Source organism: Syngnathoides biaculeatus, chromosome 8 (assembly GCF_019802595.1).
Source record: "Syngnathoides biaculeatus isolate LvHL_M chromosome 8, ASM1980259v1, whole genome shotgun sequence".
NCBI classification, from domain to species: Eukaryota; Metazoa; Chordata; class Actinopteri; order Syngnathiformes; family Syngnathidae; genus Syngnathoides; species Syngnathoides biaculeatus.
In genome coordinates, this window is record NC_084647.1 from 2,768,597 (window position 1) to 2,785,000 (window position 16,404).

At 39.2% G+C, this 16,404-nt stretch overlaps 1 protein-coding gene across 2 annotated transcripts in view; it reads right to left on the bottom strand.

Annotated features, from left to right (window-relative positions):
- Positions 1 to 283: 283 nt before the first annotated feature.
- serpine2 (serpin peptidase inhibitor, clade E (nexin, plasminogen activator inhibitor type 1), member 2) overlaps positions 284 to 16,404 on the bottom strand; it is a 24,484-nt gene continuing 8,363 nt past the window's right edge. Inside the window, exons 2-9 of one of the 2 annotated variants that reach the window (XM_061827471.1) lie at positions 14,768 to 15,046; positions 14,436 to 14,663; positions 5,264 to 5,377; positions 1,993 to 2,191; positions 1,812 to 1,909; positions 1,327 to 1,413; positions 1,163 to 1,246; positions 284 to 709 (exon numbers count right to left, since the gene is read on the bottom strand). In XM_061827471.1, the coding sequence (XP_061683455.1) occupies positions 672 to 709; positions 1,163 to 1,246; positions 1,327 to 1,413; positions 1,812 to 1,909; positions 1,993 to 2,191; positions 5,264 to 5,377; positions 14,436 to 14,663; positions 14,768 to 15,029 (1,110 nt within the window). In that variant the 5' untranslated portion in view covers positions 15,030 to 15,046 and the 3' untranslated portion in view covers positions 284 to 671. Of the gene's footprint in view, positions 710 to 1,162; positions 1,247 to 1,326; positions 1,414 to 1,811; positions 1,910 to 1,992; positions 2,192 to 5,263; positions 5,462 to 14,435; positions 14,664 to 14,767; positions 15,047 to 16,404 lie in introns of both variants that reach the window. The other variant, XM_061827470.1, reaches the window with a different exon arrangement.

Consider the following 16,404-nt stretch of genomic DNA (forward strand, 5'->3'; position numbering starts at 1 on the left):
GAAGGCCACAACCATGATCTTAGTCTTGTTGTCGCTGAGTTTTATAAAGTTTGATGACATCCAGGTTTTTATTTGAAAGAGGATGATGAGAGGTGACATGTGTAGCCATGGCAGGCATTAAAGGGTCGAAGTAGACTACAAAAACAAACTACTAAAAAAATCCAACATTTACAGATTGCTAAAATGGCAACAAGACCACTTATCCACTGTTACGTTACATTCAAAAGGATGGATTGCACTCTCAGAATGCTGTCAAACATGTCAAATGAAAAAGATAATCAGCTGACGGTATGAGTATTTATTGCTCTCCAATGATGAATTACAAAAGAAACCTTCCTCAATGAAGGAAAACCTTATTAAAAGATCTTTATACAAGACCTCTAGATTGGACATGCCTCACCATAACTTAAGAACAACTGGAGCGATAATTGAAATGGAAAAAAAAATACAAATTAGTAAACATTGTTTATCCAGAGTAAATAAAATCTGCAAATGACAGTCTATTAAAAATGTTAAAAAAAAGCTCAAGGCATATGCACTTTTTAATACGACTAACATAAAAGGCAATAAAACAAATTGACAGCAGTTTCATGCTTGTGTGTTCATGCAAGCAAACAAGCGATTCCTGTGCTTCCACGATACCACCAGAACGGGGTGCACAGTAGACATCTTCAGGGCCGGTTGATTTGGCCCATAAAGAGGAGCGTACCTGAGGACAAAGGCATTGGAAACAATATTTTCTGAGGTAAAGTGACAAGTATTATGTATGCTGTGTTTATCCAGAAGAGAAACTAGCCCTCTAACTTAGAATAGTGTCAAAACTTCAGTAGGTACTGCAATTCAAAAAGTGAAACTCCGACATGTACTAAAGATGCAACAGGTGAAATTTCAGGATGTATAATTTGGATTATACCTATATCGAACAAAGACTATATAAGGAAAATTATTTGTAATGTAGAAATTAGGCAGGAATTTTCCCTCTAAAATGTATTTTCCCAAGTGTTTCATAAATGTATATAATGTATGACTACTGAAATGATTTTTCTACTATACTCTAATTTATTGAGGAGAACCTCTCAATTGGAATATTCTTTATGATATTATCATTTTTATTGCAATGTGACAATACAGGGATTAAAAGATGAAGATAAAGATTTGGTACCAGTTGTGTTATGCTGAATGAGGAAGAGAAAAGGTCTGTCCACTGAAACCCAAGGTGGAGAGGAACGAGCCATCAAAATTGCAGCTGAACATAAGAAAAGAATTCAGTGGTCAGTAGAAGATATTGATCAAATAAACCCATTGCATTTTCATCAAAACATTCACCAGTGGCAGCTGCTGCTTTAGTTCCTTCTTCATTTACCATAATTTTGGCTTTCTGGAGGGCCTCGGAGACATACACAGGCTCTGAGCCTAAAGTAGAACGCACACATTTTTACTCAAAATGCTGTACACACAGGCTCTACTGTAAATTGTGAAATATAATTTGCACATTTGTTAGTTAAAAACAACATGAATAAATGCAAGTTTAAATTTGAAAGCAACGTATAAGCGTCTGTTCTGTCCCATGTGTTAATACTTTGCACCACAGGGTGGCACTAATGCACTTAGGTGCCTTCAATTAATTGTGAGGTGAAGTCATTTGTTTGACTTTCACACCGGACAGAGACAGATGACATTGGTCAGACTGGCTCTCAGCAGTAAACAGCCAACATTCCCTTCATATTTTCAAGCCTTACTCACGTCAAACTAAACCTGCTGTAGATAATAGACATCACATCATACGTGGAAAGGGACCGACTATAACTCACTTAGGTGCCTCAAGTCAGCTTTGGCCTGAGTGAACATATCTGTGATACCCAGCGCCGACAGGGGGTCTTTTAAATGTACCTCGACATCAGCAGAAAACCTAGAGACATACGCAAACTTTCACAGGTTGTCATAGTTCAGTTGTGCAAGATGGCATTGCAACTTCAGTGTACTGTATTTTACCTGGGGAGAAGAAGGTGCACTTTCCGCATGTGCATCAGTTTGCGCCAACTTTGGACTGTCGCGGCGTTAATATGTGGGATGATGTGGGAGAGAGGCACATCCTCTTCAGTAGGCAGAACAATCAGCATGGTGATTGTGTTGCCGTGATAAGGGAGCTCGATCACCTTATATTTAACCCCGTGAGAAGTGGTGGCCATGCCTGGTGAAGAAAGTTTATTAGAAAAAGTATGAGTTACTTACACATCGACGATGCACATAACAAAACATAATTGGCAGCCGACAAAACATTCATCCATTTTCTGAGCCGCTTATCTTCACAAGGATCGCGGGAGTGCTGGAGCCCATCCCAGCTGATTGGGCAGGAGGCGTGGTAGACCAGCAATCACAAATCACAGAGATAGACAACAGTTGAACTCAGAATCACAGCTAGCGGCAATGTAGAATCTCCAATTAATGCATTTGTGTGGGATGTGAAGGGAAACCGGAGTACCTGGAGAAAACCCACACAGGTATGGGAAGAACATGCAAACCCCACATAGGAGGGGCCGGAATTTGAACACTGGTCCTCAGAACTGTGAGGCCAACCAGTTGCACCACGGTATGACCCCGCACAAAAAAACTTTGAACGTGTAACTCATAGGAGGTAATAACATGCAACCATACCGGTGTGTTTTAGGCACGGTGATGGAACGTTTAGAGTGTTGGCCTCACAGTTCTCTACAGTAAGCACCTCAAAAAGATGGATGGATATTTTGATTGTACATTAAATTGGATTTGCCATGGTCTTTTTAAAACAATATGATGCAAGAGAAGCTTTGCAATTTTGGAGCTAATATTAACTGAAGACTATTTTCAAAATTAAATCCTGGCCTCTCCTTTGTGGAGTTTGCATGTTCTCCCAGTGCCTGTGTGGGTTTTCTCCGGGGACAGCAGTTTACTCAGACTTCATAAAAACATGCATGGCAGGTTAATTGAACACTCAAAATAGTCCACAGGTGTGAATGTGTGTGGGTGTAGTCTACCGCCTGCCTGCAGATAGGTTCCAGCAATCCCACATCTCTTGTGAGGATAAGCGTCTCAGAAAACGGTTGGATGGACTATTACAAAGTTTTATATTCATTGAGCTTCATGGAAAATGCAGGGATGGGATCTGAGTGAGGTAAAGCGGTACAGAAGGATTGACGGCTGGAATTATAAATTCCTGGCATAATTTGTAGTTTGTTACATCTGAATAACATTAGAAGGTTGGACAGGTTGTTATAGACAGCAGATAGTAGCTTTACATTTGTATGAATATGACTAGTTGATGGTCAGCATGGTCTCAAGACAGACTTTCAGATATTTCTACCAGCAAAAAAAGCTGGGAAAGGGTCATGTTTACCAGTGTTACATAACTTTTTGACATTCAATAAAGGTTTGGGAACTGAGGACTAAATGTTGAAGTTTAAGTGGAATTCTTTCCAATCTTACTTGATGTACACCTTGAGTTGTTACAAAATCTGGTGTTTCCGTTATTGTATAATCCACCACAAATTTTCAAATGGGAGACAGGTCTGGACATCAGGCAGGCTAGCTGAGAGCCTCCGGTCTTTCATTACAAAGGCACGCTGTTATAAGAATGTGGTTTGCCATCGCCTTGCTGAAACAAGCAGGAGTCTCCATGAAAAGGACTTTGCTTGGATGGCAACATATGTTTCTCCAAAACTTGGCTGTACCTTTCATCTTTAAATGGTCCTTTCACAGATGTGTAAATTACCCATGCCATTCGCACTAACTCCATAACTTTACAGGTGCTGACTTTTGAACTTAGCACCCCTTACATTAACGAATAGCTTTTCCTCTTTAGACGACACGACTTCTACAATTTTTCAAAACAATTTGAAATCTGGACTCGCCAGACCACAGAACACTATTACAATTTAAATTACTCCATCTTAGATGAGCTCGGGCAGAGAAAAAAAAGGCGAGGATTGTGTGTTATTGACAATTGGCTTTTGCTTTGCATAGTAGAGTTTTAAGTGACACTTACGGATGTAGCACCAAATTGTATCTACTGACATTGTTTTTTCTGAAGTGTTCCTGAGCCCATGTGATGATATGCTTTATACATTGTCGGTTTTTGATAAAGCGGTGCCTGAAGGTCATGGGATGTTACAAAGAGGTGTTTGATGAGCATACCTCAACTTTCTCAGTCTTTTTTTGCCACCTGTCCCAGCTTCTTTGGAATGTATCTCAGCCATAAAATTCCAAGTGAATGGTTTCGTAAAAACAAAGTTCATCAGTTTGAACATTATCATGTCTTTGGAGTTATTCAATTAAATATAGGTTGAAGTTGATTTGCAAATCGTTTATTCCATTTTATATATCTTTAACAATGTGCCAAGTTAATTGGAATTGGATTAGTAAAAGCACGTTTTGCTAATGTTTCATTAAACAAAGGTAAACAGTTGCTTTCATGGAGATCTATAACAATTGGAGAATAGTTACTTTTGTATCATAAAAAGACTATCAATATAAGGGTTTGCCAGAATTTTTCAGGTCAACTTTCTTGGCGCGTATTATACATAAGAAATTAAAGCATATCGCGACTACACGGAGAGCAAAAATCCTTGTATAACTTATGTCACTCTCTGCTGGTGTGCCTCTCAGTAAGTAGTACACTCCCTTCCCACTCATTCATTCCTTCATGCATGTATTTATTTAACATTTAAAAAAATATATATTTTTAAATGTTGAAAATCCAACTGTAGTGTCTGCTTGATTCGTTGAATTTGTGTCATTTAATGAACCAAAGGGCTGATTTTAACATGGACAGTATATATTGATTGACATGCAAAATTGGAATAGAGATATACGTCGTGTATGGTGATAAAGCCAACACATATAGATACTGGTTTTGGCCCGTATCATGACACCCTAGTTTGGGTATCTCAAAAATAAGAAATTCCTGTAGATAATGAAAAATTCCCGGTGAGTGTATCATCAGATAGAGCTACACAAATTAAACATGGGAAAGAACACTAAAACCATTTCTTCCATCTTAATACCAATGAGTACTTGTTGATCAGATTCCCGTATCAAAAAAAAAAAAAGTTTTGTAAAAAATAAGTGATATTATAAAATGACTTTCATCATACTGAACACATCTGCAGCAAATAAAATTGTGATTCCAGTTCTAAATTATGCCCCTTATTGACTCAAGTCAGTGTAAATCACTACATGATAGTGATTTACCAAAAAAAATTTAAAAAAAGACTGCGCTATGACTTACCTATGTTGAAGACTGATAGCTGGGACATCATAGGAACTTTAAATACATTGCCATCACCCCCAGTAAATGGTCTCATCTTGGTGTGTTCAGGCTGGAAGCGGGACTTCCATAAGCCTTTGAAGTAGATGGCGTTAATAATGACCAAACGGACCAGGGGAGAATCCAACATATCCGCTTTGATCAGGCCTGTGATATGACCTGATGAATATTTAACATGATAGCATGATCAGATGAACTGCGTGAAGAAACTCTGAACAAAGTCTACATTATTAAATGGGATAAACCATGGTAGTGTTAAAAAAAATATATTGCTTGTCTTCAGATAGTTTGGTCTCTAAAGTGCTTGTCACCCCATAAAATGCAAATGTAAAACAACAACAAATTAATGTCATGTGCCTATTTCTAAATAGGTCTTAAAAAGTCATTCTGGACTTGTATCCTTCTGTTGGGCAAAAGTGGAGATAATTTGCTAAATCCAGTGGGAGGAAAAGTATGAACCTTTCAGAATTTTACATTTCTTAATAAATAGGTGAATAAATGCAGTCATAAACTAATACCAAACAATTCCGTATACATTTGTATTGAAATCAATGTAAACATTCACAGGACAGGTAGGTAAAAATAAGTGAACTGCCAGACCGGTCCCTGAGGGATTTGTTACTGAGATGCAGAGAAAGAATGACTAATTTATATCATTGCTATTATGCTGCAATTCATGTTTCAATGGGTTTTTTTTTTTTGTAAATTGATCAGAGCTTGTCCATTGCAACAGCTATGTCTCAATTGACAAGTTGAGAGATGCACAGAACGCAGTTTCTGGTCAGAGCGGGCTGGCTAACGACGGCAGAGGTCAAAGAATGAATTCATTTAATAAATTCAGTTCATTAAGTGAACAAAACGTTTGCCATTGAAACAATATTATCGGGAGTCTTAAAATACTAGTTTATTGCAACAGTTAATTCTCACTAACCAGGTCCACTCCGATACAGATGTAGGTTTCTGTTCAACACTAGTAGAACTACTTATACAGAGTTAATGGTAAACAGGTTACATACCTGTCAACTTATACATTTTCCCCATATTTTACATTTTCTGATCATTTCAAATAGTGTACGCCGTATAACCACTTTTTTCTTTTTTTCTCCCCCGTACAAGTGTTTTTGTAAGACTGACCTCATTTTACCCATTTTGGTTCTAATCCGAATCGTCTCGGGCACTGGTCGCAGACGACAACGTCGTCGTAGAATGCTAATATTGCGCGGTTCACTAGCAAAAGTTATCATCGATCATGCCTTTATTTTTCGCGCTTATTACGGCCTTTTGATAAAGCATGATATGCGCATGCGTGTCACGTTATTTCCGTTTCCGTATATTTTGAACTCAGGCATTTGTGTTGTAATCGAAGAATCAACCAGTTATAATCGTGAAGCTAAGCATGGAAGGACTGCCAAGTAGGAAGAGAAAAACTCAAAGATCAGGTCGACCCCAAAAAGAATGGGAGTCTCTCCAAAGTGAATATGCTGGATGGATTAAATGTTCAACAAAAGGTCCTCAGTTCTAGTTCTGTGTAAAAAGAATGTGAAAGTTGTTGCTCGTGGATTTTACGATCTGAAGAGCCATTTTAAAACTGCTGGACACATGGAAAATGTAATGAAACGCAAATCACACCTCTTATTGACCAAGCACTTCGTCTCTACTGCTGATCCAGTGGCATCCCACAAAGTTACAAATGCAGAAATTCTCTTCTGCCATTTTCTTGTGGAGCACAATATCCCGTTTATGGCTACTGATCACTTCTCTGACTTAGTGAAATCTATGTTCCCGGATTCACCGACAGCTAAGGTGAAGATTTTCACATGTATCCTAATTTCTTACTGACATTCATGACATAAAGTCAATAATGGACTGATTGCCGTTGCCATAAAAATTATTATTCAATTCAATTTTTCCCTCAATATTTTATTTTACAAAAATTATTTTATTAATGTAAATATTTGCTTTTAGTAAATAAGAAAATATTTTTTATTTCAAGTCCTGGACATTGCGGTCTGTTTAATTGCAAAAAAAATGGAAAAAATAGACTTGTTAACTGAGGTGATATAATTATAGATTGAAATTTTATAGATAGAATAATATATGACTATGACGGTGTGACGGTCTGAGCGCTCCAAGTACTGAAAGGTCTTCAGGTTAATGCACATGCACGTAGAATTTTTGGAATTTTTCTACTTTTTCTACATCTATGCCAGTCTGAAACCTCCCCATCCATCCTTCTTCCACGTGTTCCTTTTCGCTCTGCTTCCGCGTGTTCAATTTCCCTCCGTGTGCATTTCGCTATGGACGTCTCACAAAGCCGAACTCAGCGAATGAAAGAATACAGAAACAAATACGAACGTATAGTTTATTTATCAACTGGAAAGCACATTCCAGCATTGAACAAGAATCAGAGGATTGTTCAGGCTCAGTCATTAAGGCACATTTGGGATAGTGAAAGTAAGGGTTAAATCACCAGATTCTTGTTAAATGTTTGAATGTGCTTTCCAGTTGATAAATAAACAACAAACAATACATTCGCATTTGTTTCTCTATTCTTTCATTCGGTGTGTTCGGCTTTGTGAAACATCCATAACAAAATACACCCAGACCGAAAGTGAACACGCGGAAGCGGAGCGAAAATGAACACGTGGAAGAAGCATGGATGGGGAAGTTTCAGACTGGCACGGATGTAGAAAAAAATTGAAAAATTCCATGCGCATCGCATTCATCCCAAGGGGACTTTTCAGCACAGGGGAGCGCTCAAACTGTCACATCGGTATTTATAATGTGGTTAAACTTGTTCTTATTCTCATAACAGTATGGTCTGTATTTCTTCCCAGGAGTTTTCTTGTCGGAGGACAAAAGCAACGATCATAAAGCAGAGCCTAGCACATGACTACATACCATGTCACTGAACACTGCAGAACTCAGCCCTTTACCCTCATGACTGACGAAAGCAATGACCGTAGCACCAAAAAGAGACTGGTTGTATTGGCTCAATTTGATGGTGATAACACGAAAACCCGACTCCTTCATTTACCAGAGTTGGCGTCAGGTACAGCATCAGCAATCTTTGCCATTATTGATGAACTGTTCCAAGAAAAAGACATCCCGTGGACAATTGTCGTGGGATTTGCTAGTGGCAAATGTAACACTATGGTTGGAAAGAAAAACTCTGTTCTCTCAAGAATCATAGAAAATAATGAGGCTGTGTTTAGCATTGGATGCATTTGCCACCTTGGCAATATCTGTGTAAAAAGTGGACTGAAGACACTGCCAGTGAAGGTGGATGACATGCTATCTTTATTTTTTTTTTAAAGAACAGCTCAAAATAATGGATATTAAAGAGTTTCAGGACTTTACAAACACTGAGCATGAACAAATTCAAGCATTTCGCAACACGATAGCCATATCTGCAAAAAGTGGTAGAAAGAACTATGACACAATTTGAGGCTCTCAAAAGAAGTAGCCTTTACCAACAAATGCCTACAGCATGAAGATGTCAGACTTGCAGTTGGCTCTTTTCAAAGACGATGATGATGAAAGCAACATAAGCATCAGACCAGCAAAGGAATCGATTATCTTTTCTTCTGTGTGTTCTATGAGGCTGTGGTGACCAAAATGATTAGCAAATTCCCCTTTCAAAATGCTGTTCTCAGTTTTTTAGCGGTGTTAGACTCAAAGGATGTAGATTACAGCCACATTGTGTGGTTGGCTGACAGGTTTGCACCACACCTGGATCAGGAGGAATTAAAGGATGAGTGGGAAGATTACCAGCTGCTACCTGATGCTCCCATCCCTCAGAAAAACCAAGATGGAACACCAATTAACCCAGTCTTTTTGGCACACTTAGATTAAAAAGTGCATTTGGGCAAGATCGCCTTCCTCACTCTAATGTGTCGGCGGAGAGTTTTCGGCCATGTTAGGAAAATACATGGATTATAGGAAGACAACGGGAACTGATACTCTGGCATCTTTGTTGCAAATTAAACTAAATTGTGACAGTTTCTGTTACAGAGTAAAACCATCTTTAGATAAAATCTGCAAAATCCTGCACTGCTATTTATAATAAGCAACACTAAAATTACTGCAAGTGGGGAAAGAACTAAAAGAAAGGGAAAGAATTGTTTGATAAATATAAACGTATTTCCACAAAATCTGTTTTTATTCTGCATAGTCTGTATTGCTGTGAGTACATATGTGCCATGTTGTGTTTGTAAGGTTTATCATCACTTAAGGGGAATTGCAATCATTAATAAGGGGAGCAATTGACCAAGGTTGACAGGTATGAGTTAAATCATCCCAGTCCATGAGAAAAATGCATACTCTAAACTGGTCCACAGTGCAAAAAAGGTTGGGGAACAATCCTCTAGGTTACAGATTCACAAAGAGGTAATCAGAATCACATCTGAGCCAACCACGAGTCTAACCATAGAGAAAGATTGAAGGTGTGTCTTAAAGCTGCTTTGGCCACTGCAGAACACATACCAGGTTAACATTGTCTCCCATCAAGAATTGCCAAGAACTGTTGCTCTTGTATAGAGCTGGAAAAAGTTACAAGTGTATCTATAAAAGTTCATGTTGAATATTTTTTGGTTCGATAAACCGTCTAAAAATTACAAAGTTCAGCCCTGTTGTCTCAAAGCATTTCTTCCAAGTAGTGACCATCATGTAAAGATGACTGCAAGAGGACAGTGGAGAATGCCCAATGGTGATTTTTAAAAAGGGAGGGAGGAAATGCTACACATTTAAAGCTTGCTAAACAGCAGTGTGTTCCACAGCACCATTTGAAAAATATTCTGTGGACAAATGAAACCAAAGTTTGAGATTGTTTGGGAGGACCACTCAACACCATGTGTGAATGGGGGGAAAAACAAAACTCAACTGTAAAGGATGGTGAAGGAAGAATCATTGTATGGGGTTGCTTAAGATTTTTTGCAGAAGAACTTGATGCCATCTTTCCAACAGTTGAAACTCAAAGGAGGGTGGGTGTTGACAGTACAACAATCAAAACAGATGCAAATCAACAGAAGAAAATGTTTTTCTGGAGTGGTCCAGTCAAAATCCTGACCTCAAATACAGTGAGACGCTGTGACATGGTCTCAATGGAGCTATTCATGCCAGATAGCCAAGAAATCTTGCTGAACTGAATAAGTTTTGTAAAGGGAAACTGTCCAAAATTCCTTGAGATCGTTGTGCACATCTGATTTGCAACTACAGAAAATGTTTGCTTAAGGCAGGGGTGCCCAGACTTTTTGCCCTCCATAATTATTGGCATCCGTGTTTAAGATGTGTTAAAAGCCTTAAAATAAATTCAGTGTTTATTGCAGAAGAATACTGTCACAGTGAAAATTTTAGGAAAATGTAACCTTCAACTCAAATGAATTGTAAAAAAATGAAAAAAAAATCCCAGAATAAAAAAATAATTTTTCATTAAATCACCTGTTCCACAATTATTGGCACCCTCAACAATTCCCAGGAAATACATATTGAACCATTTCTGTCATTTCTACAGTAGTTTACAAAGTTTACCAGAGTATGTAGGAACATTTACTTAGTAATTCATCACTTCCTGTTTCCCTGGGGTATAAATATGACGTGACACAGAAGCCATTTCTCTTATCCACTCTTAAACATGGGAAAGACAAAGGAACACAGCATACAAGTGAGGCAGATGTGCGTCGACCTTCACAAGTAAGGCAGAGGCTACAAGAAGAATTGACACTCAACTGCAGCTGCCCATATCCACTGTGAGAGGAATAATTAAGTTCAAAACAACTGGAACAGTGGTAAACGAGCCTGGACGAGGACCCAAGTTTATTTTGCCACCACGCACAGTGAGGAGGATGGTAAGAGAAATCAAAATATCTCTAAAGCTCACTGTTACAGAATTACACCAAACGGTAGCATCCTGGGGTCACAAAGTCTCCAAATCAACCATCAGGCGCTGTCTATACGGCAACAAGCTGCTTGGGAGGCATGCACGGAGAAAACCTTTCCTCGCTTACAATCATGAACACAAACGGCTGGAGTTCGCCAAGCGATATTGGGTCTTCAACTGGGACCATGTGCTTTGGTCAGATGAGACCAAGATTGAGCTTTTTAGCAACAAACACTAAGTGGGTCTGGCGTGCCACGGAGGATGCACATGTTGAAAAGCACCTCATACCCACTGTGAGGTATGGGGGTGGGTCAGTGATTCTGTGGGAATGTTTTGGTTCCAAAGGCCCTGGGAACCTTGTTAGGGTGCATAGCATCATAAATGCTTTGAAATACCAGGACATTCTAAATCATAATCTGTTGCCCTCTGCCCGAAAGGTGAAGATGGGTCGTCACTCAGTCTTTCAGCAAGACAATGAACCTAAGCATAAGGCTAAATCTACACAGAGAGGGTTCACCAGACACAAAATCAAGTTCCTCCCATGGCCATCTCAGTCCCCAGACCTCAACCCCTTTGAAAACGTGTGGAGTGAGCTGAAGAGGTGAGTAGAGAGAAGGGGACCCAAGTCTCTGGATTATTTAGAGAGATTCCGCAAAGAGGAATGGCTGAAGATCCCTCTTTCTGTCTTTTCCCATCTTGTGAAACATTATAGGAGAAGATTAGTTGCTGTTTTGTTGGGAAAAGGGGGTTGTACAAAGTATTAACACTAGGGGTGCTAATAATTGTGACACACATTATTTGAAATCAATTATTTCTTTGTGGGATTTTTTCCCCACTGAATAAATGCACTTATATGGAAGGTTGGATTTTTCCTCTTTTTTTCCCCATATTATTTAGAGAAAAAAAATATTAGAAGCTATAAAACACATCTTAACCAGGGGTGCCAATAATTATGGAGGGCACTGTACTTATCAAGCAGCCAGCCTCTCGCGAGCTACAGACAGGGGAATGTGATGATGCTCCCAAACCGCTTTAAGGTTAATGTTATGTTGCCTCCTATATTTAAAATACAGAATTAGGTTTTTGTGCACTGTATGGTCTGTGCTTTCATCCTGGATCAGGCTGTGCCAAGGTGGAATTGTAAAATTACCATCTCATCCTGCACTTTCTACTTTGGCTTCAGACTAGATCTTTCCCACTCGGAAAAGAGAAAATGTCATCCAGTTTCACAAATTTTTCTTCAATTATTCACATACTCCAAAAGTCGTTGCATCTTAAAACAACGGCATTTCTTTTTTAACTTTCTCCATTAATATCGAAAGTAAACATAAGCAGCATGTCTAGCTCGTCTTTGCTCTACATTGCCCATCCTGTGTTGCTAACTAAAGTAGCGGTGGTGGACACTGTCATAAAAAAATTGATGGGCTGCGCAAGTACTATAACATTTGTAATTATGAGTGTACGTCTTTAAGAGGTGTGGGGGGGGGTGCAAGGTAAAGTGGGAAACAGTGTGACAGAGCAGTGGTCGTTGTTAGAGAGTTTTGTGGGCTGCCTAAAGAAACCAGTGGCTTCCTCTTTCATTTTTTACAGTATGTGTGGGAATTGTGCCATTAGATTTAACAACTAGTCATCCCTCACTCATTGATTCACATTGCAAAATGCCACAAATTGAATAGCTGTATGTAACACTTTCAATTTGCATTAGATTTTAATTTTTGTTTTGCGCGCAACGCAGAATATCTGCGAAGAGACTGCATCAGTGGTGTACAATTGCGCACGCACACAGTTCAGAGGGAACATTGGCGGACGTCTTTTTTTTTTTTTTTTTTTTTTTTTTTTTTTGGTCCCGCGATCGACCAAGACTGCCTCAGTCGATCAGATCAACGCATTGAGCACCCCTGTGTTAAGGTTATTGCTGTCATTACAATTAGCCTAAAAGAGCATTTCTGAATCCCGACAGGATGGTTTTGGTTGTCACTGAAGCCCATACTTCAAGCATTCCAGTGACTTCCCGTCATTCACCCAGTTGCCGTCAAGCTGTGCTCTCCATCTGTCATCCTCTGCTCCCACGGGTTAGGAAAGACTGCCTTAAAGCTTTGATTCACAGAGATATTAAATGCCTGGAGTATTTTCGTTAAACCTCCAGGGATGATGGCCAGTATGGAGTTGAAAACATTTAAACGGTGGTGTGATGTGCACTCACATGCTAGCCATCACAAGCAAAGCTTTTTGTGCTCTAAAGAAGCCATCCATTCTGCTTGTAATCTGCAGAACGAGTTTCTCTTCAATGCCATTTTTATTTAGTCCTTCTGAGTTATGTTGTTGCTAATGTTGAAATAATGACTTTTCAGAGGTACAGAAGTAGAAGATACAGATACAGAGGCCAAGAGCGTCCTCTTGCATTATAATGGATAAGTGGCTCAGAAAATACATGGAAAAAATGTGTTAACTTCAAATATAAATTGCTCTGGAGTCTAAATGCATTCCCGGCAAAACTATGAAAAAAACTGACTTGCAGTCCGAAAAATACGGTACTTCTTGCAAAATGTATTGTTTTAGATGAGCTCAGACTACATTATATGACCAAGAATTCTAAAGAGTTCACTTACTTTTTCCTCTCACTGTGTTGCTCCGCACATGACATGATTAGCTAGGCTGGCTGAATATTTGGTGCTAACTTCAGGCAACGGCTGGATTTTGGAAAAGGACTATCCTACATACAATCCCAAGTTTTAGTTTATGGCTTACTGTTACATTTGTGTCAGATAACTGGCACATATGTGGCTCCTCACTGAAATGGTTGAGGGTATGTTTTGGTGAAGTGTTGACATACTACATAATCTACTGGATACACAGGGTAACTGTTGCCTCCCAAAGCAAAAAGGCTTTTTTTTTTTTTTAATTTATGGGCAATTCTCTTCCTACCCCCTCTACCCGGACTCTTGGCCCTGCTCCCAAAAGTAGAATAAACTTTCATTCTGTGCTCAGGTGTCACCGCAGGTCGTCATGTAAACAAAAGTCAGACTCTCAGTATATGGGGCAGGGTTTACGGTCGCTCATTTGCATGAAACAAGACTGCCCCATAAAAATGTTTAATCACATCAAGACGTGCTGTAATTCTTTTCCTTGGGGATACTTTGACAAGTATGTCACAGACATAAAACACCTGGGAACTTTTTTTTTTTTAAAGCATGATGTTGTATTTTTCATTTTAAAAAGCACAGACTGCTAAAATTCACAATATTACCAACCAACCTCTGGTTTTATTGCTGACCCAGGTATTGACCTTATCTGCCGCCCATTGGGGGTCACTGAAGTCCATGCTCCTGCTCTCAGCCTGGAAGTTTGCCCTGTTGGCGTCGACAAAGCTCTTTTTCATGGGGAAGCCCTTTTGGCTGAAGATGCCATTGGCAATGAGAACAAGATCCTGGTTGGACTTCGCGGTTAAGGCCTTGTGCAACTTCTTTAACATTCTGTAAGGTCCTGTGCAAATCACAAAAGCTGAGATGGATTTGTCCAGAACACAATTTTACATGCCTCTCACACAACTTAGTGTATAAATTCTTAGAGCCTTAAACTATACCCACCATTTTTCTTGTATCGGAGAGAACTGACGACTTGCTTGCGTGTTTCCCCATGACATCCTGGTAGCAACATGCCAAGGACAGAGGCCACTCCATGGGGTGAAAGGACCACATTTTCCAGGGGCTTGGAGCGGACAACATGCTGAAACACCTGAATACCAAGATCTGATCCCCGTTCGCCGTAAGAAGGTGTTTGGGATAGTGCACTTGTATGGCAGCACAAGGTCACCAGAGCATACAGAACCAGCAAGACCGGGTACCTCATTTTGGTTTTAACAGCACCTTGACAGAATCACATACATGGCACAGCAACACGAGCGTCATTGAGATATTCAAAATAGATCTGGGAGACTAAAAGTCAGATGATGCAGTTTATTTTTGACACACAATAGTGAACCACAATAACCTAAACATTTAGTAAACCTATTTAGAAAGCCCCATACAGACTACCACTAACCCATTTAGACAAAGTCCTAAAACTGGTTTGTTGAATGATTTCATTCATGATCTACATTTAATGCAGCAAATTTATCAGTTTTTCCAGTCTTGGTATGTTTATTGTACTGTCATTTAGAGTAGTGATTCTCAAAGAATGGTAATCATATCACTAGTGGTACCTGGGGTCCCACTGCTGCAATACTAAAATGTTCACTGCCCAAGTACAACTCAGTTGCATTTCACTTTTTGGTATAAAACATCCTACAATTACATTTTTTAAGAATTGTTTGTTTAAAGTTTGGCGGCACGATGGAACAGCTGTAGAGCGTTAGCATCACAGTTTTGAGGACTGGGGTTCAAAACTAAGCCCTGCCTGTGTGGAGTTTCCATTCTCTACTCGTGCCAGCATGGGTTTTCTCTGGGCACTCCACAGAAATTCCTCATCGTTACCACTTACAAAGCAAAAAAAAAAAAAAAAAAAAAAAAATGCATTAATTGTCAACCCAACTGGGATAGGCTGAAGCACTCCCGTGATCCACTTTAGGATAAGCAGCTCAGAAAAATGGATGGATGAATGTTTAAAGGTTTATTTTGGAACAATTGTGTTCCATTGACAGCAGGATTTACAATTATTTTGCATTTTAATTTAGTTTGAAGTTCAGTTGTGTTTTATATTTAAAAGTCTACCGACAGCCCTATATATATTTTAAAATAGATATGAAAACTACATATAATAATATTCACTTCAAGGTCTATACGGGGGAAAAAAAAAATGAGTGGAGAGCGTGTCATTTAAGTCTCACTCGACATCCCAGTGGGGGCCATATTGCCTGCAACATCATTTACAGACGTCACACTGGGAGAGTCGCCATAGAAACATGTTGAGCCACCTGCTATAGCAGATGAATAAGAGATATTCAGATTTTTCTGACACCCCTTCTGAGACTGAAGCTCTTTTTTGAAGAGAACATCTCAGAAGCAAGTGAAGTGACCAGGGCCATATTACCTTATCGTTTTGAGCCATGTTAGATGATATGCGGATCACTTCTAACTGACAGACTCCCCGACAGACAGACGAGGAGGATGAGGAAGTCGCAGATATAAAGATACGGGCATGCCCCCCCCCTGTAAAAGTTTATATATATATATATATATATATATATATATATATATATATATATAAATTGATGGCTGTGGTGCAT